The 26,577-nt window shown below is 49.3% G+C and overlaps 1 protein-coding gene across 10 annotated transcripts in view; it reads right to left on the minus strand.

Moving 5' to 3' along the window:
- Positions 1 to 26,577, minus strand: part of adam22 (ADAM metallopeptidase domain 22) — a 588,297-nt gene that overhangs the window by 63,523 nt on the left and 498,197 nt on the right. For all 10 annotated transcript variants that reach the window (XM_072508619.1, XM_072508628.1, XM_072508623.1 and 7 more), the window contains exons 24-25: positions 23,861 to 23,954; positions 551 to 641 (exon numbers count right to left, since the gene is read on the minus strand). In XM_072508619.1, the coding sequence (XP_072364720.1) occupies positions 551 to 641; positions 23,861 to 23,954 (185 nt within the window). The remainder of the gene's footprint in view (positions 1 to 550; positions 642 to 23,860; positions 23,955 to 26,577) is intronic.

The raw sequence follows: 26,577 nt of genomic DNA on the forward strand, positions 1-26,577 counted from the left end.
GCTTCTCTTCCTATGTACCAAATATGACTCGAACCAATGGAGACTCTTTCAACTGGTTTTCCCTTGACCTAATTTTGCCAGGGCTCCCTGAAAGCTACAATTGGTCAAATGTGGCCTTGATGTCAAAGGCAATCACTCTCAACTCACCTCTTGAGTTGAGCTCTTTTGTTCATGTTTGGACCATGATTGGTTTCTTACCCTACTTGCTGACATCACCTTTGTGGCAAAGAACTAGTCCGATGGCACTGAGACCACTAGATATTTATGGGTTGTTTTTTTGCCATGGTTCATGGTGAGTGCCATTGCTTCACTACTACCTGTAATATCTAGTCCCAAATGTATGGCTGGTGGGTGAACAGCCCTTCCAGTAGCAAGAGCTCATGGAATTGGATCTGAAGTGCTACGTGATTACTATTTATTTGGGTTAATGAAAGCAACAAAATATATCCTCTTACTGAGTGTAACACAATTAGAAAATTCTGTTAGCATAATGTGAAATTGAGGTGAAGAAAGTTATACAGCAATACAAGGGCAAAGTTTTGATACTTACTTGTAAAAAAATGCTGCAACAGCCAAGACGAGAATTGCCATTAGGATGGTCCCTGCGATGGCACCTATAATAATATTGGTTCTAACTGATCCTGAGACAGTAAGGAAGGAACACAACCAATTAATTTCCTGGTAAATCAGTAAGTAACCATTTAAATTCGACCTGTATGTTCCATATTGTTTTCTTTCACATTAAAGCATTTCACATTGTAACTCACTCTAGTCCTTAATATATGGAGGGGAATTCTCCATTTGGAAGACTTCCCCACCGGCGCTGAATTACACCTGATGTTTTAAGCAATTCCCAATCCTTAGCCATGCACATTTATGCATGGCAAAGATTGCGAAGGATGCCCTCGGGAACCCTGCTATTGGGCTGCCATTTTGAGCGGATGGCCTGATAGCGAGGTCCTGCAGTTAGCCATCTCCTCCCACCCACCCCGCATCACAATTCAGCCTCCCATCCATGATCCAGGAGCTGTCAATCAAAGTTTGATGTTTATAAACATTTCAGTTAGAACACTTCAGAGTTACTGAACCGTGAATGGAGATGACGGGAGTAATGCTGACAGCTGTGCGCGAGTGTGTGTGGAAGCCGTCAATCACAGCCGAGTAAAATCAATATCAAAGAGAAATCAATAATGAATTGCAGCTCATAGATCTGAGGGGATTTAAACACAGCTGACTGGTTTTCTCCAGGAATTGACAGGTGGTGCTTCCTGTGTCTGAGCCAGCAGATGTATTGCCCAAGTGAGTGTGAAAGCAGTGATACTTTTCACTTCCTCTATCTGGTCTGCTCTCTAGCTTCTGGACAGCTGTCTTTCTTCTGAGGGGCTTCCAAACAGGTTTCTCTTTTCTGGGGAGCTTCCTGACAGGGGTCACTCTTCTGAGGGCGGGGGGGGGGGTGGTGTCCATAGGAGAGTCTCCTTATTCGGGGGGTCTCTTTATTCAGGGCGTCTCTGTGGGGAGTCCCTTTATTTAGGAGCTCTCTGGTAGAGGTGAGGTCAGCAGCTCTTGCATTGAGAGGGTGCGTAGCCCTCGGATGGACATTGGCGGCAACTCCCTTAAAGAGATACCCCGCAGCCCACCGTGAGATCCACGCTTGTCAAGGCCTTTAGTGATTCTTGCCCACGATTCCCGCCCAGAGGATTGGAGAATCACACAGACCCAGAAAATATGGCGCCCGGCCCGCTGGCTCGAGATGCGAACCTTGATCCCGATGCCAGTGGGAGGGGTGGGTCCAGACAATTGTAAACATATCGGCGACGGTTTTCTTCACAACCGCTGGATTCTCTGCTTCACCGGGAACTCCACTACCAGTGCGCGAGGCAGAGAATTTGCCCATTATAAATAGATACTTCAGAATTGGATATATTAAGATACGTTACTATGGCTTCTGCTGATCTTGCCAAAATTGCAGTGAGTCAGAGGAACCTTCCCAGGAGATTTCAGGTATTTATGCATTTTACTAGGTTTCATGAGGCATTTATATCCAACCAGTCTATTGGAGAAATAAATGTTATATTTTCTGATTAATCTTAAATGCTATTAAATCTTAAAATATAACTATTTGCAAATTCATACAGTCTAATATGCTGAACAATTCCTCTTTTTCCATTTAATAATGCAAAACAGCAGAATTATCAATACTTTAAAGACAACTAAGGTTTAACACAAAATATTATAATAATAATCTTTATTATTGTCACAAGTAGGCTTACATTAACACTGCAATGAAGTTACTGTGAAAAGCCCCTAGTCCCCACATTCTGGTGCCTGTTCGGATACACAGAGGGAGAACTCAGAGTGTCCAAATTACCTTACAGCACGCCTTTCGGGAGTTGTGGGAGGAAACCGGAGCACCCGGAGGACACCCACGCAGTCACAGGGAGAACGTGCACTCTGCAGGGTTAGTGACCCAAGCGGGAATCGAACCTGGGACCCTGGTAGTTCGGTCTATTGTAAATGTTCCTTTCAGAAACTATCAGGCTTGCATGAGCCTTTTACTTTTATAATGAGTATATCTTGTTTAGGTACAGGTCTCAGAGAATGTGCACTACATAGGTAATTTACGGTGTGAAACTTAAACTTCCTGATAAATTAATAAGACCCATTAACTACCACATTAAAAGAACAGCAAGGGTTTGCAAATTTCAGATCCATGCAGATCCCAAAAATCATAGAATCGTACTGTGCAGAAAGAGGCCATTCAGCCCATCCAAACTACACCGACACTTCGAAAGACCATGGTTGTATGGTTTTATTTATTATGGAAATTTTTGAATAAGCATATTTTTTAAAGGGGTGGGGAGGGAGGCATGGGGGGTGGGGAGGGGGAAGATCGTCAAACCTTCCAAAAAGGCGCCCCAATCTGTGGGGACCCTTTCATGCTGGGCTCGTCAGCAGGAAATAAGTCAAGTGCGGATTTGGCGGAAACTCCTCGAAGCCAAAAAAACAGCAAAGTGCCGTTGAATAGCAGGGTGTTTCTTGGCACTGCAGCCGGCAAGAAACCCCCTGCTTAATTCACCCAAAACCAGACATATATTTTTTCTGGATGAATCACGCCCACAATTATCTATGCCACTGAAGATGAGCGGAGGAAATATTTTTTCCAATGCTTGTTATTCTGTGCGCAAAATTAAATATTGAGGGAAAGAAAAATTTAAAAACCATTGTTTTACATTTAAATTCTCACATTTTTAAATTCTCGCCAGCAGCTGGAGAAATGAGATCCACGCCTATAACAGTTAATTTCAGTGCCAGGGAAGTTGTTTTACAGTAATTAACACTCATCAAGTCATTCAAGATTATTTAGACTGAAATGGAAGACAACATTCTGTGGAGTGTTTAGTTCATAGTTACAGCACAAATTGAAATGAAAATCGCTTATTGTCACAAGTAGGCTTCAAATGAAGTTACTGTGTAAAGCCCCTAGTCGCCACATTCTGTCGCCTGTTCGGGGAGGCTGGTACGGGAATTGAACCGCGCTGCTGGCCTGCCTTGGTCTGCTTTCAAAGCCAGCGATTCAGCAACTGTGCACCATTCAGTGCATTTCAATGGCGAGCTAGTTAGCGAAATGTCATTCAGATAGACTGCAACTTTCAGATATCTGCGCTTAACTGCACATCTGTCCTCACCTGAAGTTGTAGCATTTGTACGTAAATCATGGTGAGCAACATTTGCCTTATCAATATTTTGTCAATAAATGATGGCCCAATGTACTGCACATCCAGTGATACTAACAAAATGAGAGTTTGCAAAGCCACACTATTAATATCTGTCAAGTATTAGTTAGATATATGTGTAGAATATGTCAGTTTTAATACAAGTTGGAATTAGGCACAATGTGCACCTTATTCTGAGTCAAAATGCGAGAGATATTGTTTTATTAAATTCCCTTTGTCTTTCTGGATTTTAACTGTCGTCTTTGTGAAAGAGTTCTATTTTAATGAGTCACCTTCCCCTGGGCAAAATGTAATTACATTCTGATTGTGTCTGCTCTTCTAATTAACAAATTTATTATGCTAATAAAACTACTTCTTATCTGCCTAAACCAGCTAAGGCCACAGTTAATTTACTGTAATTATTGTGTATAATCTGTTAGACTTACAAAAATTAACTGCTATTTTCTTGCCTCCCCAGCAGCAACTGCATCTTCTGCCATCCTTTGACAAGGACTTCTTCCCATTCCTGTAGTGAATAGTCTTATCCACTAGTTTTTTTTGTTGCAGTTTAGTTGCCGTCTCTCCAGCAGAACAAGAACAAAGAACAGTACAGCACAGGAACAGGCCCTTCAGCCCTCCAAGCCTGTGCCGACCATGCTGCCCGTCTAGCCTAAAACCTTCTCCACTTTCGGGGCCGGTATCCTTCTGATCCCATCCTATTCATGTATTTGTCAAGACGCCTCTTAAATGTCACTATCATATCTGCTTCCACCACCTCCTCCGGCAGCGAGCACAAGGCGCACAGTACCCTCTGTGTAAAAAAACTTCCATCGCACATCTCCCTTAAACTTTGCCCCTCTTGCCTTAAACCTATGTCCCCTAGTAATTGACTCCTTCACTCTGGGAAAAAGTTCTTCTGTACCCTCTCCAAAGCCTCCACATCCTTTTGTCGTGTGGCAACCAGAATTGAACACTATATTCCAAGTGCGGGCTAAATAAGGTTCTATACAGCTGCAGCATGACTTACTAATTTTTATACTCAATGCCCCTGCCCATGAAGGCAAGAATGCCGCATGCCTTCTTGACTACATTCTCCACCTGTGTTTCCACTTTCAGTGACCTGTGGATCTGTACACCCAGATCCCTCTGCCTGTCAATACTCTGAAGAGTTCTGCCATTTTCTGTATATTTCCCACTTGTATTAGACCTTCCAAATTGCATTACCTCACATTTGTCCGGATTCAACTCCATCTGTCATCTCTCCGCCCAAGTCTCCAAACAACCTATATCCTGCTGTATCCTCTGACAGTCCTCATCACTATCCGCAATGCCACCAACCTTTGTGCCGTCCGCAAATTCACTAATCAGACCAGTTACATTTTCCTCCAAATCATTTATATGTACTACAAACAGCAAAGGTCCCAGCACTGATCCCTACGGAACACCACTAGTTAGAGCCCTCCATTCATAAAAGCACCCTTCCACTGCTATCCTCTGTCTTCTTTGACCGAGGCAGTTCTGCGTCCATCCTGCCAGCTCATCTCTGATCCTGTGTGACGTTGCCTTCTGTGCCAGTGTTCCATGTGGGACCTTGTCAAAGACCTTTCTGAAGTTCATGTAGACAACATCCACTGCCCTACCTTCAGCAATCATCTGTCACTTTCTTGTAAAACTCGATCAGGTTAGTGAGACACGACCTCCCCTTCACAAAACCGTGCAGCCTCTCGCTAATACATCTATTTGCTTCCAAATGGGAGTAAATCATGTCTCGAAGCATCCTCTCCAATAATTTCCCTACCACTGACATAAGGCTCACCGGCCTCTAAGATCCTAGATTATCCTTCCTACCCTTCTTAAACAAAGGAACAACATTAGCTATTTTCCTCTGGGACCTCACCTGTAACCAGTGAGGATATAAAGATTTCTGTCAAGGTCCCAGCAATTTCCACCCTTGCCTCCCTTGGTATTCTGGGATAGATCCCATCAGGCCCTGGGGACTTATCTGTTTTAATGTTTTTCAAGATGCCCAACACATAGAACATAGAACAATACAGCGCAGTACAGGCCCTTCGGCCCACGATGTTGCACCGAAACAAAAGCCATCTAACCTACGCTATGCCATTATCATCCATATGTTTATCTAATAAACTTTTAAATGCCCTCAATGTTGGCGAGTTCACTACTGTAGCAGGTAGGGCATTCCACGGCCTCACTACTCTTTGCGTAAAGAACCTACCTCTGACCTCTGTCCTATATCTATTACCCCTCAGTTTAAAGTTATGTCCCCTCGTGCCAGCCATATCCATCCGCGGGAGAAGGCTCTCACTGTCCACCCTATCCAACCCCCTGATCATTTTGTATGCCTCTATTAAGTCTCCTCTTAACCTTCTTCTCTCCAACGAAAACAACCTCAAGTCCATCAGCCTTTCCTCATAAGATTTTCCCTCCATACCAGGCAACATCCTGGTAAATCTCCTCTGCACCCGCTCCAAAGCCTCCACGTCCTTCCTATAATGCGGTGACCAGAACTGTACGCAATACTCCAAATGCGGCCGTACCAGAGTTCTGTACAGCTGCAACATGACCTCCCGACTCCGGAACTCAATCCCTCTACCAATAAAGGCCAACACTCCATAGGCCTTCTTCACAACCCTATCAACCTGGGTGGCAACTTTCAGGGATCTATGTACATGGACACCTAGATCCCTCTGCTCATCCACACTTTCAAGAACTTTACCATTAGCCAAATATTCCGCATTCCTGTTATTCCTTCCAAAGCGAATCACCTCACACTTCTCTACATTAAACTCCATTTGCCACCTCTCAGCCCAGCTCTGCAGCTTATCTATATCCCTCTGTAACCTGCTACATCCTTCCACACTATCGACAACACCACCGACTTTAGTATCGTCTGCAAATTTACTCACCCACCCTTCTGCGCCTTCCTCTAGGTCATTGATAAAAATGACAAACAGCAACGGCCCCAGAACAGATCCTTGTGGTACTCCACTTGTGACTGTACTCCATTCTGAACATTTCCCATCAACCACCACCCTCTGTCTTCTTTCAGCTAGACAATTTCTGATCCACATCTCTAAATCACCCTCAATCCCCAGCCTCCGTATTTTTTGCAATAGCCTACCGTGGGGAACCTTATCAAATGCTTTGCTGAAATCCATATACACCACATCAACTGCTCTACCCTCGTCTACCTGTTCAGTCACCTTCTCAAAGAACTCAATAAGGTTTGTGAGGCATGACCTACCCTTCACAAAGCCATGCTGACTCTCCCTGATCATATTATTCCTATCTAGATGATTATAAATCTTGTCTCTTATAATCCCCTCCAAGACTTTACCCACTACAGACGTGAGGCTCACCGGTCTATAGTTGCCGGGGTTGTCTCTGCTCCCCTTTTTGAACAAAGGGACCACATTTGCTGTTCTCCAGTCCTCTGGCACTATTCCTGTAGCCAATGATGACATAAAAATCAAAGCCAAAGGTCCAGCAATCTCTTCCCTGGCCTCCCAGAGAATCCTAGGATAAATCCCATCAGGTCCCGGGGACTTATCTATTTTCAGCCTGTCCAGAATTGCCAACACCTCTTCCCTACGTACCTCAATGCCATCTATTCTATTAGCCTGGGGCTCAGCATTCTCCTCCACAACATTATCTTTTTCCTGAGTGAATACTGACGAAAAATATTAATTTAGTATCTCGCCTATCTCTTCAGACTCCACACACAATTTCCCATCCCTGTCCTTGACTGGTCCTACTCTTTCCCTAGTCATTCGCTTATTCCTGACATACCTATAGAAAGCTTTTGGGTTTTCCTTGATCCTTCCTGCCAAATACTTCTCATGTCCCCTCCTTGCTCGTCTTAGCTCTCTCTTTAGATCCTTCCTCGCTACCTTGTAACTATCCATCGCCCCAACCGAAACTTCACACTTCATCTTCACATAGGCCTCCTTCTTCCTCTCAACAAGAGATTCCACTTCCTTGGTAAACCACGGTTCCCTCGCTCGACGCCTTCCTCCCTGTCTGACCGGTACATACTTATCAAGAACACGCAGTAGCTGATCCTTGAACAAGCCCCACTTATCCAGTGTGCCCAACACTTGCAGCCTACTTCTCCACCTTATCCCCCCCAAGTCACGTCTAATGGCATCATAATTGCCCTTCCCCCAGCTATAACTCTTGCCCTGCGGTGTATACTTATCCCTTTCCATCATTAACGTAAACGTCACCGAATTGTGGTCACTGTCCCCAAAGTGCTCTCCTACCTCTAAATCCAACACCTGGCCTGGTTCATTACCCAAAACCAAATCCAACGTGGCCTCGCCTCTTGTTGGCCTGTCAACATATTGTTTCAGGAAACCCTCCTGCACACACTGTACAAAAAACGACCCATGTATTGTACTCGAACTATATCTTTTCCAGTCAATATTTGGAAAGTTAAAGTCTCCCATAATAACTACCCTGTTACTTTCGCTCATATCCAGAATCATCTTCGCCATCCTTTCCTCTACATCCCTAGAACTATTAGGAGGCCTATAAAAAACTCCCAACAGGGTGACCTCTCCTTTCCTGTTTCTAACTTCAGCCCATACTACCTCGGAAGAAGAGTCCCCATCTAGCATCCTCTCCGCCACCGTAATACTGCTCTTGACTAGCAGCGCCACACCTCCCCCTCTTTTGCCTCCTTCTCTGAGCTTACTAAAACACCTAAACCCCGGAACCTGCAACATCCATTCCTGTCCCTGCTCTATCCATGTCTCCGAAATGGCCACAACATCGAAGTCCCAGGTACCAACCCATGCTGCCAGTTCCCCTACCTTGTTTCGTATACTCCTGGCATTGAAGTAGACACACTTCAAACCACCTACCTGAACACTGGCCCCCTCCTGCGACGTCAAATCTGTGCTCCTGACCTCTATACTCTCATTCTCACTTACCCTAAAACTACAATCCAGGTTCCCATGCCCCTGCTGCATTAGTTTAAACCCCCCCCAAAGAGCACTAACAAATCTCCCCCCCAGGATATTTGTGCCCCTCAGGTTCAGATGTAGACCATCCTGTCTGTAGAGGTCCCACCTTCCCCAGAAAGAGCCCCAGTTATCCAAAAATCTGAATCCCTCCCGCCTGCACCATCCCTGTAGCCACGTGTTTAAATGCTCTCTCTCCCTATTCCTCATCTCACTATCACGTGGCACGGGCAACAACCCAGAGATAACAACTCTGTTTGTTCTAGTTCTGAGCTTCCATCCTAGCTCCCTGAAAGCCTGCCTGACATCCTTGTCCCCTTTCCTACCTATGTCGTTAGTGCCAATGTGGACCACGACTTGGGGCTGCTCCCCCTCCCCCTAAGGACCCGGAAATCACGATCCGAGACATCACGTACCCTTGCACCTGGGAGGCAACATACCAAACGTGAGTCTCTCACGCTCCCACAAAATCTCCTATCTGTGCCCCTGACTATAGAGTCCCCAATTACTAATGCTCTGCTCCTCTCCCCCCTTCCCTTCTGAGCAACAGGGACAGACTCCGTGCCAGAGGCCCGTACCCCATGGCTTACCCCTGGTAAGTCCCCCCCCCCACAAGTATCCAAAGCGGTATACTTGTTTCTCAGGGGAACGACCGCAGGGGATCCCTGCACTGACTGCTTTTTCCCAGTCCCTCTTACAGTTACCCACCTATCTCCAATCTTTGGTGTAACTAATTCCCTGAAGCTGCTATCTATGACCCCTTCTGCCTCCCGAATGATCCGAAGTTCTTCCAACTCCAGCTCCAGTTCCCTAACTCGGTCTTGGAGGAGCTGGAGATGGCAGCACTTCCTGCAGGTAAAATCAGCAGGGACACTAACTGCATCCCTCACCTCAAACATCCTGCAGGAGGAACATTGCACTCCCTTCCCTGCCATTCCTCTAACTTTCTACCAAGATCTGGCTAACAACTAAATTAAATTTTTATAAAAAATAATAATAATATAATAAAATATGGTACTTACCTCAGACCAATGGGTTTTATTACATCTTCCTTTTTGATCTCAATGTGACCCAGAGTACCTACACACCCTTCCCCAGACTCAACATCCACCAAGTCCTTCTCTTTGGTGAATACTGATGCAAAATACTCATTCAGTACCTCTTCCTTTTCTTCTGGTTCCACGCATAGATTCCCTCCCCTGTCCCTGAGTTTGCCAACCCCTTCCCTGACTAATTATTTGGTTACTTTTTATCAACTCTATCTAGAAAATGACCTCTCGACTTCCGGTGGCAGCCATGGAGTGAGTGATCGCTTATTTGGCAGTTCCTGCTCATGGTGGTCTTTTTGTGGTCTTTACGCTGGTTTGAGGCAGGAATTTTGTAGGAAAAAGGTACAGAAGTGAGAGCAGAAGAGAGTGACCCCTAGTTTATGGAGCTGCGGTCCAGAAGTGTCCGGGAAAAAGCGAACCAGTTGGTTGAGACGAGTGAGGAGCGGACAATGCACGCAGTGATGGCGGACGGGCAAGGGCCCGGCCCTGTCGGCTCAGTGGTCGATGGACCAGTTGCTGAGCTTCCTGAATGAGAAGTTCACCCAACAGCGGAAGGAAAGTGCAGAGGGCCTGGCCATGGCGGTGGACTCGATCAAGGCGGTGGTTGACCGCGTGGAGACGAGACTGGCGGTCCAAGGACAGGCGATCCAGGGGCTGGAGGAGCAGGCTGGGGAGCATGAGGAACAGTCCACCTCGAAGGCAGCAGAGATTGATGCGTGACCACCAGAGGTGACCGCTGGAGAAAGCTGAGGACCTGGAGAACTGTTCTCGGAGGCAGAACATCCGGATTGTAGGTCTGCTGGAGGGAATCGAAGGATCGGGTGCAGGTGCGTATGTTGGGAAGATGCTGGAGAAGCTGCTTGGGGAAGGTGCGTTCGACTGGCCGTTGGAGGTGGATTGGGCCCACAGGGCACTGATGTGCAAACCCCAGGGGGGTGAGCCGCCGAGGTTGATGGTGGTACAATTGCATCGGTTCCTGGACAAGGAACGCATCATGAGGTGGGCCAGGCAGACGAGGCGATGCACTTGGGAAGATGTTGAGATTTGGGTGTACCAAGGCCTGGGAGCAGAGCTCGCGAAGAGGAGGGCAAGTTTTAGCAGGGTCAAGTTGGCCCTGTACAAGAAGGGCGTAAAGTTTGGACTACTGTACCCGGCTCCCTATGGATGCCCTATAGGGGCCGGGAGTTGTACTTTGGCTCAGTGGCGGAGGCAGCGGACTTTTTGAACGAGAATGGACTGGCAGGAGAAGGAGCACCTTGAACTTTGATTGAGGAGAACTGAACTATGTTGTGAAAAAACTGGGGTTTATGTTGTTTGGATTTCTTTCGTTTTTTCCGTTCTTCATTTCTGGTTGGGGTTAGGTCGGTTTATGGTGCTTTGTTAAGGGATGAGGGATTGGTCTTTTTGTTCGAACCTTGGGAGGGATTGTTTGTTTTTACTTCTTGTCTTTGTTTTGACTGTTTGCACTAAGCACGGGGAGAGGGAAATCAGTGGTGGGTAGGATGCTAGGGGCCATGGACGAGGGCTGCCAGGCTAGCTGAGCGGGCTAGTTCACGGAAGCAAAGTGAGGGGTGAGCTGAAGATCGATTTTGGGGGGGGTGCGAGGGTTGGGCGGGGGGGGGGGGGTCTATACTGCTGACGGGGACTTTCAAAGTGGAGCAGGAGGAGTGTTGATGACGGTAGTTGCCCGAGGGTGGGCTAGGGGAGGTGCGGGACATGGACCACAGACTGGCCTAGGAGAGGTTATGGTTGATGGGCAGTAGAGGAGGGGCGGGGTGCCCCCCAACCAGGCTGGTCATGTGGAACTTTCGGGGACTGAATGGGCCAGTTTAAAGGGCCCGTGTGTTTGCGCACTTGAGTAAACTGAAGGCGGATGTAGCCATGTTGCAGGAGACACATTTGAAGGTGGGGGATCAGATTAGGTTAAGGAAGGGATAGGTTGGGCAGGTGTTCCATTTGGGATTAGACTTTAAAACGAGGGGGTTGGCGATCTTGGTTAATAAGCGGGTGACAATCGAGGTGGGGAATATAGCAGACCCGGAGGGTAGATATGTTATGCTCAATGGGAAGTTGGAGGGAATGGTCGCAGTATTGGTAAATATATATGCCCTGAACTGGGATGACTTTGAGTTTGTTAGACGGATACTGGGGAAGATTCCGGACCTAGATTCACATCGAATGATTAAGAGGGAGATTTCAATACGGTCCTGGATCCAAGGCTGGACAGGTCGAATTCCAGGTTTGGGAAGGTAAAGCTATGGCAAAGGAGCTTCGGGGTTTATGGAGTGCATGAGGAGGATCGATCCATGGAGATTTGGGAGGCCGAGGAGTAAGGAGTTTTCATTCTACTCCCATGTGCATAAGGTGTATTCCAAGATAGACTTCTTTGTGATGGACAAAATGCTGCTGGCTGAAGTGGTGGATGCTGAATATTCAGCAATAGTGGTGTCAGACCATGCCCCACACTGGGTGGACATGCAAGTCAGCAAAGGAAAGGCCCAGCACCCGCAATGGAGGTTGGATGTGGGGCTGTTAGCAGAGGAGGAGGCATGTGAGCGGGTGAGGGAGACCATTCGGGGATATATAAGGATCAATGACAAGGGTGAGGTTTCGGCAGGGGTGGTTTGGGAGACAGTGAAGGCGGTTATTAGGGGGGAATTCATCTCAATTCGGGCCCATAAGAAGAAGGCTGAATGGGCGGAGTAGGACAGATTGGTAGGCGAACTTTTACAGGTAGACAGGAGGTATGCGGAGTCTCCGGATGACAACGTTTTACATTCAAAGAACAAAGATAAGTACAGTACAAGAACAGGCCCTTTGGCTCTCCAAACCTGTGCAGACCATGCTGTCCATCTAAATTAAAATCTTCTGCATTTCCGGGGTCTGTATCCCTCTATTCCTATCCTATTCATGTATTTATTTGTCAAGATGCCCCTTAAACGTCACTATCGTCACTGCTTCCACCACCTCCTCCGGCAGCGAGTTCCAGGCACCCATTACCATCTGTGTAAAAAAATTGCCTCGTACATCTCCTCTAAACCTTGCCCCTCGCACCTTAAACCTATGCCCCCTAGTAATTGACCCCTCTACCCTGGGAAAAAGCCACCGACTATCCACTCTGTCTATGCCCCTCATAATTTTGTAGACCTATGTCAGGTTGCCCCTCAACCTCCGTCGTTCCAGTGAGAACAAACCAAGTTTATTCAACCTCTCCTCATAGCTAATGCCCTCCATACCGGGCAACATCCTGGTAAATCTCTTCTGCATCCTCTCTAAAGCCTCCACATCCTTCTGGTAGTATGGCGACCAGAATTGAACACTATACTCCAAGTGTGGCCTAACTAAGATTCTATACTGCAACATGACTTGCCAATTTCTATACTCAATGCCCCGGCCAATGAAGGCAAGCATGCCGTATGCCTTCTTGACTACCTTCTCCAACTGTGTTGTCCCATTCAGTGACCTGTGGACCTGTACACCTAGATCTCTCTGATTGTCAATACTCTTGTGGGTTATACCATTCACTGTATATTCCCTACCTGCATTAGACCTTCCCTGAAGGAGCGCCAGAGATTGCAGCTGGAAGCCCCTGGACCAGACGGACACCCGGTTGAGTTTTATAAAAAACATTCCAGGCTGCTGGGGCCGCTCCTGGTAAAGGCTTTTAATGAGTCAAAGGATTTGGGAGTGCATCCCCTAACATTATCGCAGCATCGATTTCCCTTACTTTGAAGCAGGATAAGGATCCGGAGAGCTGTGGGTCGTATAGGCCAACCTCCCTGTTAAATGTGGATGCAAAATTGCTGGCAAAGATCTTGGTCACAAGCATAGAAGGTTGTGTTCCGGGGGTAACAGGGGAGGACCAGACAGGATTTATTAAGGGACGACACCTGACGTCCAACATTAGGCGGCTCCTAAATGTAATAATGATGCCTGCGGCGGGGCATTTTGTCGCTTTTTGCAAGGGCACAAGTCTGAAGGCTTTGTTAACGGCACCTCTGCCGTTTTCGCCGGCTCGGTATTCCACAAGCCCAGTGGTAGTGGCAGCACTGAGGGTGTGAGGGCAATGGAGGCAGCACATGAGACTGGAGGGGGTGTCGGTGTGGTCGCTGATCTGTGATAATCACCTGTTCGCTCCGGGGGGTCTGGACAGGGGCTTCAGGAGTTGGCAGCAGGCAGGGATTTAAAGATTGGTGGGGAGGGTACAGACTGTGAAAATGATAGTCCTCCCGAGATTGCTGTTCGTGTTTCAGCGTTTTCCAATTTTCATCCCCAAAGCATTTTTTAGAAGATGAATGTGGCGATCGTGGGTTTTATATGGGCCGAAAAGCCCCGAGGGTGAAGAAGGTCCTTCTTGAACAGGGACGCGGTGGGAGGGGGGGCTTGGCCCTTCCGATCTTTATTGATTACTACTGGGCGGCTAATATATCGATGGTTGGGAAATGGGTAGTGGGGGAGAGGTCGGTGTGGGAGTGAGTGGAGGCGGCTTTTTGCAAGGGCACGAGTCTGAAGGCTTTGTTAACGGCACCTCTGCCGTTCCCGCCGGCTCGGTATTCCACAAGCCCAGTGGTAGTGGCAGCCCTGAGGGTGTGAGGGCAATGGAGGCAGCACATGAGACTGGAGGGGGTGTCGGTGTGGTCACTGATCTGTGATAATCACCGGTTCACTCCGGGGGGGCAGGACGGGGGCTTCAGGAGTTGGCAGCAGGCAGGGATTGAAAGATTTGGGGGTCTCCTCATTGAGGAAGGTTTCCCGAGCCTGGAGGTCGAGGTGGTGGTTGCCATGGATGGATGCCATGGATGCAGAAAAGGCCTTTGATCGGGCGGAGTGGAAGTATTTGTGGGATGTCCTCGGCAGGCTTGGGTTTCGCTTGGGATTTGTGGATTAGGTCCGGTTGCGATATCAGGCACCGGTGGCGAATGTAAGGACAAACCGGGATCGATCAGAATATTTCAGTCTGTTCGGAGGGCGAGACAGGGGTGCACACTCTCCCCACTACTGCTTGCCCTGGCCATAGAGCCTTTGGCAATGGCGCTGAGAGCATCAAACATTTGGCAGGGGATAGGGAGAGGGGGGATGGGACATAGGGTCTCGCTCTATGCGGATGATTTGCTCCTTTATATAACAGAACTGTTGGGGGGAATTGCAGGAATTATGGGGATACTGGAGGAATTTGGTCGGTTCTTAGGTTACAAACTCAATATGGGCAAGAGTGAGGTTTTTCCGAACCAGCTAAGGGGGCAGGAGAGGACACTGAGGGAGATGCCGTTCAAAGTGGTGGGAGGGAGCTTTTGGTACCTGGGGATTCAAGTGGCAAGGGACTGGGGGCAACTTCATAAACTAAATTTGGGCAGGTTGATTGAACAAATGAAAGGAGACTTCCGTAGGTGGGACGTGCTCCCGCTGTCATTGGTGGGGAGTGTACAGACTGTGAAAATGATAGTCCTTCCGAGATTGCTGTTCGTGTTTCAGTGTTTTCCAATTTTCATCCCCAAAGCAGTTTTTAGAAGATGAATGCGGCGATCTCGGATTTTATATGGGCCGGGAAAGCCCCGAGGGTGAAGAAGGTCCTTCTTGAACAGGGACGCGGGGATGAGGGGCTTGGCCCTTCCAATCTTTATTGATTACTGCTGGGCGGCTAATATATCGATGGTTGGTAAATGGGTAGTGGGGGAGAGGTCGGTGTGGGAGCGAGTGGAGGCGGATTTTTGCAAGGGCACGAGTCTGAAGGCTTTGTTAACGGCACCTCTGCCGTTCCCGCCGGCTCGGTATTCCACAAGCCCAGTGGTAGTGGCAGCCCTGAGGGTGTGAGGGCAATGGAGGCAGCACATGAGACTGGAAGGGGTGTCGGTGTGGTCACTGATCTGTGATAATCACCGGTTCGCTCCTGGGGGGCTGGACGGGGGCTTCAGGAGTTGGCAGCAGGCAGGGATTGAAAGATTTGGGGGTCTCTTCATTGAGGAAGGTTTCCCGAGCCTGGAGGAGCTAGAGGAGGAGTTTGAGTTGCCGGGTGGGAATTGGTTCCGGTACTTGCTGGTGCGGGATTTTGTTCGGAGGCAGGTCCCGAGCTTCCCTCACCTCCCACTAAGGGGGCTACAGGATAAGATGATGTCAAAAACAGGGGTTGGGGAGGGGAGGGTCTCGGAAATATGGAAGGAACTGATGGAGTGGGAAGGGGTTCCAATTTGGGAGGTGAAGAGGAAGTGGGAGGAAGAGCTGGGAGGGGAGTTGGAAGTCAGGTTATGGGAGAAGGCCCTGAGGAGAGTCAATGCATCCTCGTTGTGTGCCAGGCTTAGCCTGAACCAGTTCAAGGTGGTCCACAGGGCTCATATGACTGTGGCCCAGATGAGTAGGTTTTTTGAGGAGGTGGAGGACAGGTGTGGGAGGTGTGAGGAAAGTCCTGCAAACCATGTACATATGTTTTGGGCATGTCTGAGGCTGAGGGGATTTTTGCAGGGATTTGCAGATGTCATGTCAGAGGTCCTGCAAGGGAGGGTGACTCCGAGTCCAGAGGTGGCAATATTTGGAGTGTCGGAAGATCCGGGAGCCCAGTGGGGGAGAGAGACCGACGTTTTGGCCTTTGCCTCTCTGGTGGCCCGGGATGGAGGGACTCGGAGTCTCCAAAGTCAGGAGTGAAAAAGAAAATGCTGGAAAATCTCAGTAGGTCTGGCAGCATCTGTAGGGAGAGAAAAGAGCTAACGTTTCGAGTCCGATGACTCTTTGTCAAAGCTAACAGACAGAGAAAGTGGGAAATATTTATACTGCAGAGAGAGAATGAAAGAGGACTCATAGCCACAGAAACGGGGTGCTAATAGCCACAGAAATCAAGGGAGAAGAGTACTAATGGCAGTCCCCAGAGAGAACAAAACGTGTGAGAGGTCAAACGCATGAACAATTGGTGGTGAACAATTGGGCCACCTGCAGATTGGAGGCATTCCGGCAACAATTTTTAGGTTTAAGAGTGCATAGTTCAGCATGCGAGGATTGTTGAGTGGTCGGAGGGGGGAACAGTTGTGTAGAGGTGATTGGTGAGATGTCAGTTGTGGAGTTACCCAGCTGTTAGACCAGGTTTTAAATATTCCCCAGGTAACTATCAGTGTAAGTCATGCAGATCTGTCCCAAGTCTCCTACTCTAGCTCATTTGCAGAGTGTACTGGGCAGCAAGGAAGTGCCCATCGGAAATTAAACTTACCGAGGAATTCCCACATTGACCGTATGTCAAGACATCTGCTGGGTCCTGATGTGCAACTTCCATCAAACGTACACTCGAACAATTTGTGGACCGGATAATTTGAGCCCTTATTTATTCCTTATTAATTCAATTACATTTATGTTATCTGCACACGAGATATGACACGCTGGAATAAAAATGATCCTTACTGCACCAGCTTTTCTGGCAGAAAGCAAAAGCAAAAAAAGACCATTCTTGTCATGATATTCATATAAACATATCATGCTGCAAACACACACACACACTGATGCACAGATCAACGGACCAATCAGCACACACATAACATCACAGCCAATCACCAGTGAGAGCACACGCACTATAAAACAGGGAACGCCACAGTTCCCGCTGATTCCAGCAGGAGATAGCTCCGAGCACAGAGCTCACAGCGTGCCACTCAGACATACACCATGTGCTGAGTGCCTCTCTAAGATAGTGCAAGGGCTGTGTCCACAGGTTAACTGGTAAAGTATAAACCACAGCCAGAAGTATACAGTAGATGTTATTAAGAATAATAAAACAGAGTTGTACCATCTGCAACCGTGTTGGTTTGTTTGTATAGCGGAACACCCAACACGACATAGTACCAGGATTGGAACCCAGCAACTGTGAGACCGACCTGCACATCTTCAGCAATCCGCCATCCTGCGCCATGGCAACACGCCATCCACATCTACAACTCCCTGGCATTCGCAGAAGGCGAGGACAAGACGAAGTACAAGATGGTCCTTCTAAAACTTGAGCAACACTTCAGCGCAAAGTGAATGAGAGCTGCGAGAGGTACCTCTTCCAGCAGCGCCTGCAGGGTGAGGATGAGCCTTTTCAATCTTTTTTGACATACCTCCGTATCCTCGCGCAGTCCTGCGGCTATAAGGCCACCTCTGATTCCATGATTCAGGACCAGATAGTTTTTGGGGTCACCTCGGGCACCCTATGCCAACAGCTCCTCAAAATAAAGAGCCTCACCCTAGCCACCGCCATCGAAACCTGCGTCCTCCACGAAAACGCGAGCAGCCGGTACTCCCAATTCCAGGCGGCCGAATCGGCACGGCAGGGATCCCACGAGGCCGAGCGGGTCCGCTCCACTGAGTCCTCCTGGCCCACGGCCCGGACGAGGGCGGCCATTTCACGTGCTTTCCGCGGCCTCCCGCGCTTGTACGCGCCAAAAGAGACGTCGACGCAGAGGGACGTGACGCGCAGGCGCGCTCTACGCAGGACAGAACTGCGCATGCGCAGTGGCGCAACGAACGCCATGACGTCACGACGTGCGGCAACTGTGGATCCGCACATTTAAAGCGGCAATGTCCAGCGAAAAATCGACAATGCCTCCTGATGCACAATCAATACTCTCGACACAAAGAGGAGTCATATCTAATCGGCTTTAATCAGCTAGAACTGTACCCAGCAGCGATGACACAGAAAGTGAAGGCTGCTAGGACGGCATCGGTTCTTATACCCCGCCTCTCAGGGCGGGGCTATGTACATTAGCCAATGGTAGAACCTTAGGTCTATCCAATGGTCATTCACCTCTCAGGTACTGCAATACCTGGTATTACCACACCTCCGCTGTGGCAAGGTGGGCCACTACGCTGCCTGCTGTCGAGCAACTCAACCTGCCAACGCTCCCCAATTCCGCCAGCCTCGCAGGGACGTACGGACCATTCAGCCCCCATACACCGAGTCATACCCTGACGAAGTACAGACCGGTGATACCGACGACCGGGAAGCCTTCCGCGTTACGGTAATTGACAGAAATTGGATGTCCCCAAGTAGGACCCACCAGCCGATGCCAGTGCACAGTGTCAATCCGGGTGATGCATGGTGTGCCACCCTAATGGTCAACCGATCACCAATCACATTCCGTTTAGAGACTGATGCCTCCGCCAATCTCATTGCATGGTCAACCTTCTACGCCTTGAAGGTCAAACCACCAATTCGGCCATCCCGCTGTCAGTTGGTCGATTACAACTGTAATGTTATCCCGGCCATGGGATCCTGCCAGCTCGAGGTTACACACAATTCACACACAGCCACACTGTCCTTCGAGATAGTTGGATCCTCGAAGGACTCCCTGCTACGTGCTCAGGCGTGCGAGGTTCTCCACCTCGTTCAGCGGGTACACACTCTGTCTCCAGAAGGCACGCCCGATTTATCGGATGCAGACTTTAGGGCACAGCTCCACTCGCTCCTCGCCCACAACCAGGAGGCTTTCGAGGGCATGGGCACACTGCCCTACACTTACAAAATACAGCTCAAACCGGACGCCACCCTGTCATTCACGCACCTCGTAGAGTCCCAGCACCACTCAAGGACCGCCTCAAGCAGCAGCTGCAGGATCTCCAGGACCAAGGGGTGCTTTCCCGGGTCACGGAGCCCACGCCATGGGTCAGCTCCATGGTGTGCGTTAAAAAGCCCTCTGGCGTATTCCGGATCTGCATCGACCCGAATGACCTGAACAATAACATCATGAGGGAACACTACCCCATACCCAAACGGGAAGAGATCACGAGCGAAATGGCCCGGGCTAAAATTTTTACAAAGCTTGATGCCTCAAAGGGTTTTTGGCAGATTCAACTGGATCAGTCCAGCAGGAAGCTGTGCACCTTCAACACTCCCTTTGGCAGGTACTGCTACAATAGGATGCTGTTTGGCATCCTATCGGCATCCGAGGTGTTTAATCGAATCGTGGAACAGGTGATGGAGGGCATCGAAGGGGTACGCGTCTATGTTGACGACGTCATCATCTGGTCCACCACACCACAGGAGCACATCAGTCGTCTCCAGCGCGTCTTTGCTCGGATACGAGAACACGGCCTGCGCCTCAACCGAGCCAAGTGTTCTTTTGGCCAAACTGAGCTAAAGTTTCTGGGGGGCCACATATCCCGGTCAGGGGTGCGTCCGGATGCAGACAAAGTGACAGCTATTACAGCCATGCCGCAGCCGGCAGACAAGAAGGCAGTGTTACGCTTTCTCGGGATGGTCAACTTCCTGGGGAAGTTCATTCACAACCTTGCCTCCCACACAACGGTTCTTCGCCACCTGGTGAAGAAGACTACGGAGTTCCAGTGGCTGCCCGCACACCAGAAGGAATGGGAGGAGCTCAAGATCAAGCTCACCACAGCCCCGGTATTGGCGTTCTTCGACACTACTCGAGATACAAAGATCTCGACTGATGCCAGCCAGTCCAGCATTGGGGCGGTACTCCTGCAACGGGACGACACTGCATCATGGGCCCCGGTCGCCTATGCCTCGCGGGCCATGACCCCCACAGAACAGCGCTATGCGCAGATTGAGAAGGAGTGCCTGGGTTTGTTAACCGGCATAGATAAATTCCACGACTATGTGTATGGTCTCCCTCAGTTCACCGTGGAAACCGACCATCACCCCCTGGTCAGCATCATACAAAAGGACCTTAATGAGATGACCCCTCGTCTCCAGCGCATTCTGCTCAAGCTCCGGAGGTACGACTTCCAACTGGTCTACACCCCGGGAAAGGACCTCATCATCGCGGATGCCCTGTCCAGAGCAGTGAGCACACCGCCCAAATCGGGGGGGGGGGGGGGATTCGTCTGTCAGGTCGAAGCGCATGTGGCCTTCACATCAGCCAATCTGCCAGCTAATGATGCAAGTCTGGCCCATATTCGCCGGGAGACTGCGGCTGACCCTCTTCTACAACGTGTGATGCGCCACATGACGGAAGGGTGGCTCAAAGGACAGTGCCCACAATTCTACAATATCCAGGACGACTTGGCCGTCATTGACGGTGTCCTCCTAAAGTTGGACCGGATTGTGATTCCACACAGCATGCACAGGCTGGTCCTCGAACAATTACACGAAGGTCATCTCTGGGCTAAGATGTGCAGGCGGAGGGCCCGAGAAGCTGTGTACTGGCCGAGCATCAGCAACGACATCGCCAACATGGTGCTCAACTGACCCACATGCCAAAGGTTTCAGCCGGCGCAACCCCCTGAGATCCTTCAGCCCCATGAGTTGGTAACGTCCCCCTGGCGAAGGTGGGTGTGGACCTTTTTCATGCGCTCGGCAGGGACTACGTCATCATAATTGACTATTTTTCAAATTATCCGGAGGTCATACGCCTGCACGATTTGACATCATCAGCTGTAATCAGAGCATGCGAGGAAACTTCGCTCGCCATGGCATTCCGCTTACCGTCATGTTGGACAATGGGCCCTGTTTTGCGAGCCAAGAATGGTCTTCTTTTGCCGCTTCGTATTGCTTCACACACGTGACGTTCAGCCCTCTGCATCCCCAGTTAAATGGCAAGGCGGAAAAGGGCGTCCATATCGTGAAGCGGCTCCTCTGCAAGGCTGCTGATGCCGGATCTGACTTCTGTTTAGCCCTGCTGGCCTATCGCTCGGCCCCACTGTCCACAGGCCTCTCACCAACCCAGCTGTTGATGGGTCGCGCCCTCAGGACCACTGTACCGTCCATTCATGTTCCTAATCACGACCATGCTCCAGTACTGCAAAGGATGCGACAGCAGCGTGCTCAGCAGAAGGTGGCACATGACACTCGGGCAACTGATCATCCTGCCTTGGCGCCTGGAGACAACGTCCGCATACACCTACCAGAGGGTGGCTGGTCGGCAACTGCCGAAGCTCTCCGCCGCGTGGCTCCCCGCTCATTCCTGGTTCGCATACCTGATGGCTCCATTCGCCGGCGTAATCGGCGGGCCCTCCGGCTGCTTCCGCGCACGCTACGTGATCATGCACCGGTGCCATGCCCTCCTGTTGTCCCTGATGTCGACTTCGTGGAGCTTCCTGCCACCATGCCTATTCCTCTATCGCCCGTGGCCAGGCCCATTCCTCAGCCGGTGGATCCTGACCCACCCTTGAGGCGGTCAACCCGAATTCTCCCACCAACTAGGCTGGACTTATGAGCCTGTTTGCACATTGGACTCACTGAATTGTTATGCAACAATGTTAATGTGTTTCTCTTTTTGTCGTTCCAGGAGTTCTCTTTCGATATTTGATGATTCCACTTGTTTTGTTTATGGTACAACCTCGTTGCTATGTTGCACCTGACACCTTCCTATGTATATAGTTTAGCCTCATGTACATGTTGTAGATATTGCACACACATATTCAGCTGCACTCAGTACACACCAATATTTATTACAATATAGGCACATGTTCTTGTGAAAAGGGATGTCATGATATTCACATAAACATATCATGGTGCAAACACACACACACTGATGGACAGATCAACGGACCAATCAACACACACGCAACATCACAGCCAATCACCAGTGAGAGCACACGCACTATAAAACAGGGAACACCACAGTTCCCGCTGATTCCAGCAGGAGATAGCTCAGAACACAGAGCTCACAGCGTGCCACTCAGACATCCACCATGTGCTGAGTGCCTCTCTAAGATAGTGCAAGGGCTGTGTCCACAGGTTAACTGTTAAAGTACAAACCACAGCCAGAAGTATACAGTAGATGTTGTCAAGAATAATAAAACAGAGTTGTACCATCTACAACCGTGTTGGTTCGTTCGTATAGCGGAACACCCAACACGACAATTCTCTTATGCACAAATATAAAGGTAATCCATGCAGGGCAAGATGAATTTTCAGGTGTCCCTGGCAGCTCCTGACATTTATCAGAAGGGGTATAATATGTGTTATAGGACCTTTCTGAAATCAGGTTATCCTGAGCAGAGCGGATGCCGGATCTGCCCCACTCAAATTTCTGGCATGGCTGTAGCCAAGGGGAAGTGCAGATTTACCAGAATGCAGGGGTTAAAAAGAGTATGTTATGAGGATATATTGCATAGATCTGATTTACATTCCCTTAAAATTATAAGGTTGAAGGGTGATCTCATTAGTGTTTTTTTAAATTATGAAGAAGTCCAACAGTGTAATGCAGAGAAACTATGGGTGGGATGCTCCGACACCGCGCCAGGTCGGAGAATCGCCGGGAAGGGGGGGGGCGCAAAACACGCGACGTCGCTCCGACGCCAGTCTGCCGATTATCCACCGACCCGTGAATCAGCGCCAATGACGCCGGCGCAGCGTCGGTCGGTGGCTGCGGCCTACCCGGCGATTCTCCGCGCTCGACGGGCCGAATGCCCGCCGAGGTCAGCCGAGACCCGCCGGCGCCGTTCGCATGTAATCCTACCTGGCGGGACCTTGGCGTTCATGCTGCGGGGGCTGACTTGGTGTGGGGGAGGGGGGATCCAACTCCAGGGGGGGCCTCCACATTGGCCAGGCCCGCGATCGGGGCCTACTGATCGACGGGCGGGCTTTTCCGGGGGGGGCTTATGTTTCTCCCCGCTGTGCCCCTGTAGAGCCCTGTTGCCCGGGGGCCGGTGTAGAGGAGGCAACCCATGCGCATGCGCGAATTTGCGCCGGCCATGGCGCGCATGTGTGAACTGCATGTGCGAACTCACGCCGGTCGCTGGAGCTGCGTGAAATGCTCCAGTGCCGTGCTGTGTGGCCCCTGTGTGGCGCAGGATCGCTGATCCTAGGAGCCAGATGACGCCATCGTAAAACACTCCTGCGTTTACGACGGCGTCAACACTTAGCCCAGGATCGGAGAATCCTGCCCATATATCCTTTGGAGAGGGAATGCAACCCAAGGGTGGGGGGATAATCTTAAATTTAGACCTAGGCCAGTTAGGAATGAAATCAGGAAGCACTTATTCATAAAGGCAGTAGATACAGGCTCAACTGAAATTTCAAGGCTACGCAAAAGTATCAAGGAATATGGAACTAAGATAAAGATTAGCCTTGACCTAATAGAATGTCAGAACAAGTCAGAGGGGCTGAATGTCTCCTGTTTTATAAATGGTACTGTTAGCTATTTGTGGAATGTTCATAAACATTGCAAAGGGCATGCTATTAATTGGCACAAACCTGGTCCTTCTGTTACTATCGTTGGTGCATGTACACTGCAATCAGCGGCATCCCATTGTAGGTCACAGGCACACTTTCCTTCATTATTGCAAATCTGTAAATGAAATAATAAAATGAAAGAGTATACCTACAGGTTTACACCTGTTTTTAACTCCTTGTTGTAACACATAACAACACTGACAATGGATCAAAAATTGTAAGCAAACTATCATGTTAATATAGCTCTTAAGCGGTAGATGAAGTTAATTAATAGACACTTGCTGTTTTGAAAGTGCGACATTGCTATTTTGTACTCTGCCTTCTGAAAACAGGCCTTTTAACATGGTTACCTTTAATTGACAGGTTTTTAACCCTGCATCAAATGAGGAAAATGGAATCTCAATGATTTATTAATAGTTAGGCCTCGACCCAAAGAATCTGCAATTGCCAATGATTCAGTTCACCAGTATATTGCAAGGAAATGGCTAATGCGACTGCCTTGAAGTCTGCTAATGATTTAATATTGGCCAGGATTTTCTGCCCCCCGCTGCGGCGGGCTTTCCACAGGGGCAGCCAGCCAGTGGCTGCAGGCAGGATCTTCTAGTTGTGCTGAAGTCAATGGCCATATATATACGTTGCGCGCTGGCCGTGTCACCAGGGAACCCGCTATGGGGGGGGCGCTTTCAGCAAGACCAGAAGATCCCACTGATGGGAAGAGCTGGAAAATTGCACTTGCAGATCTGCAGCTAGTATACTGAGCTCAGAACTGAAAAGCATTTGAGACCCGTTGCTCAACTCATGTAGCATTTTGTCATTACTGCTGTTACCTGTATGTTTAATTTCTGTACACTTAATATACTGTATAATTGTTTTCGAAGTTCAATGTTGTGAACTTGATTTGAGGAGTAAATTGTAAGTAAGGACACACATCTTTACCCGTCCTCTAATAATACAACAAAGTAGAACTTAAGCTAGCTCATTCATAAAATAGGAACCTGTTCTCATTTTAACTAAACTCTAAATATGTATAAATAGATCCGTGTTCTGATTGGTCCAATGTTACATTTTCAGAGCCTTTGGAACAAGTGAGAATCTCTCACACTTGCTGCTCAACAAGCAAACTAACATTGTAAACACTCATCTAAATTTTGATGTTTTAGACTGATTAAGGTATTAATGGCACTTTCATTAACTGGTGCTCTCAAAATGGTACGGTGGAGCAGTACACTTGTCGCAGCTGCATAAATAGTGCCCATCCTATGTTTGGTTGGATTATAGCCTCTGCTGGGGTCTGGATCAGACTTGGGTTCATGCTAAAAACTCTCCCATCATCTGGCATTTCAGTTCCCCCGTCCCGTAGGCCAATTATCTGTGGAGGCAGAATGTGGGGGTAGGGCAACAGGATTACCCACCCACATGTGACATGTCGACATGGATCATTAAAAGCCTATTGAGGTCAACTAAAGGAAGCGTACTGGGATTTTCTGGATGTCCTTCAGATCCTTACAGGTGGCAGGGCCTGTTTAGCTGCCAGGATGCTGGCCCTGGGGACAGGCTGTGGAGCAGCTTTTCTGGCAGGCCCAGAGACCCTGGGCGGGATTCTCCAACCGCTGACACCAAAATTGTGTTCGGCGATCGGACGGAGAATCCATTTTTATGCTGGAATCGGGGGCGGCATCGTTTTTCCGATGCTCCGTCGCTTCAAAACAGCGTATTCGAGGAGTCCAGCGCCGCCACAGTCGGGGGGGGGGGGCATTCCGCTGGCAGGGGGCATTCGGCAGGGATTGGGGGGGGGGGTTACGGGGGGCAGGATTTGGCATGCCGGGTCCACGCGCGGTCGATGCCATGTTGTATGGCATGGCCACCGCCGTGCTCATGCATGGCCATGGGCCCAGCAATTCTGCATCTGTATTGGCAGGTAATGCCGGGGGCTTTACATGGCGCGGCTGCTAGCCCCCCACCGGGCGGAGCATTGGTGCAGGGTCAGGCCGACATTTTGGTCGTAAGACCAGGCAGATCCTGCGGACATCGCCGCAGAATTGGAGAATCCAGCCCCCTACCTGCTTGCAAGGGTGCAGGAGCAGTCACAGACACCCCCAGTAGAGGGGTTCCCCCACAGCCCACCATGATGGGCTGGCTGCAGGATATATATCTTTTCATTTATGTGCCTCCATTTTGAAGCCACCTCTACCTCACTTACCCTCTATTACAGCGTGCCTGTAGGCCTCTGATTGGCTGTCCAGCTTTGGGATCCTGCCCCCCCCCCCCCCCCCCCCCCCCCCCCACGTCCTTAATTGAATGGTGAGCCTTCCAGTATCAGGCTCTCCCCTGAAGGTGTAGCACAGCCTTGAGTTCAATGTGACATTGTTAAATTTAGCACTGACTTGTACTCAATTACATGTGATTATGTGCTGTGGACCCGTGTCCATTAAAAGACTGCCACACTTTTCACTTCAGACAACTGGCAAGAAGAATTTAATTCAATCAATCTGGGCTGAATTCAACATAAGGACTGATGTTTATATATGGAGGGCTAGGGTCCCCCGGTGGCGGCGGGTAGGAGGAAGCCGCACGTTGGATGGTTCCTGTCCGAGAATTGATTTTTTGGAGTTTTGATGCCCCGTCCCAGGAACAACTTTTCATTAAACAAAGGTAGGAAGGCATAGAGAAGAGAGATGGCCAAATCTCAAAGAAAAATGGCCGTGAACAAGGGGGCTAATGAAGGTCCGCCGGTGGAT

This window comes from Scyliorhinus torazame, chromosome 6 (genome assembly GCF_047496885.1).
Source record: "Scyliorhinus torazame isolate Kashiwa2021f chromosome 6, sScyTor2.1, whole genome shotgun sequence".
In the NCBI taxonomy this organism is placed as follows: Eukaryota; Metazoa; Chordata; class Chondrichthyes; order Carcharhiniformes; family Scyliorhinidae; genus Scyliorhinus; species Scyliorhinus torazame.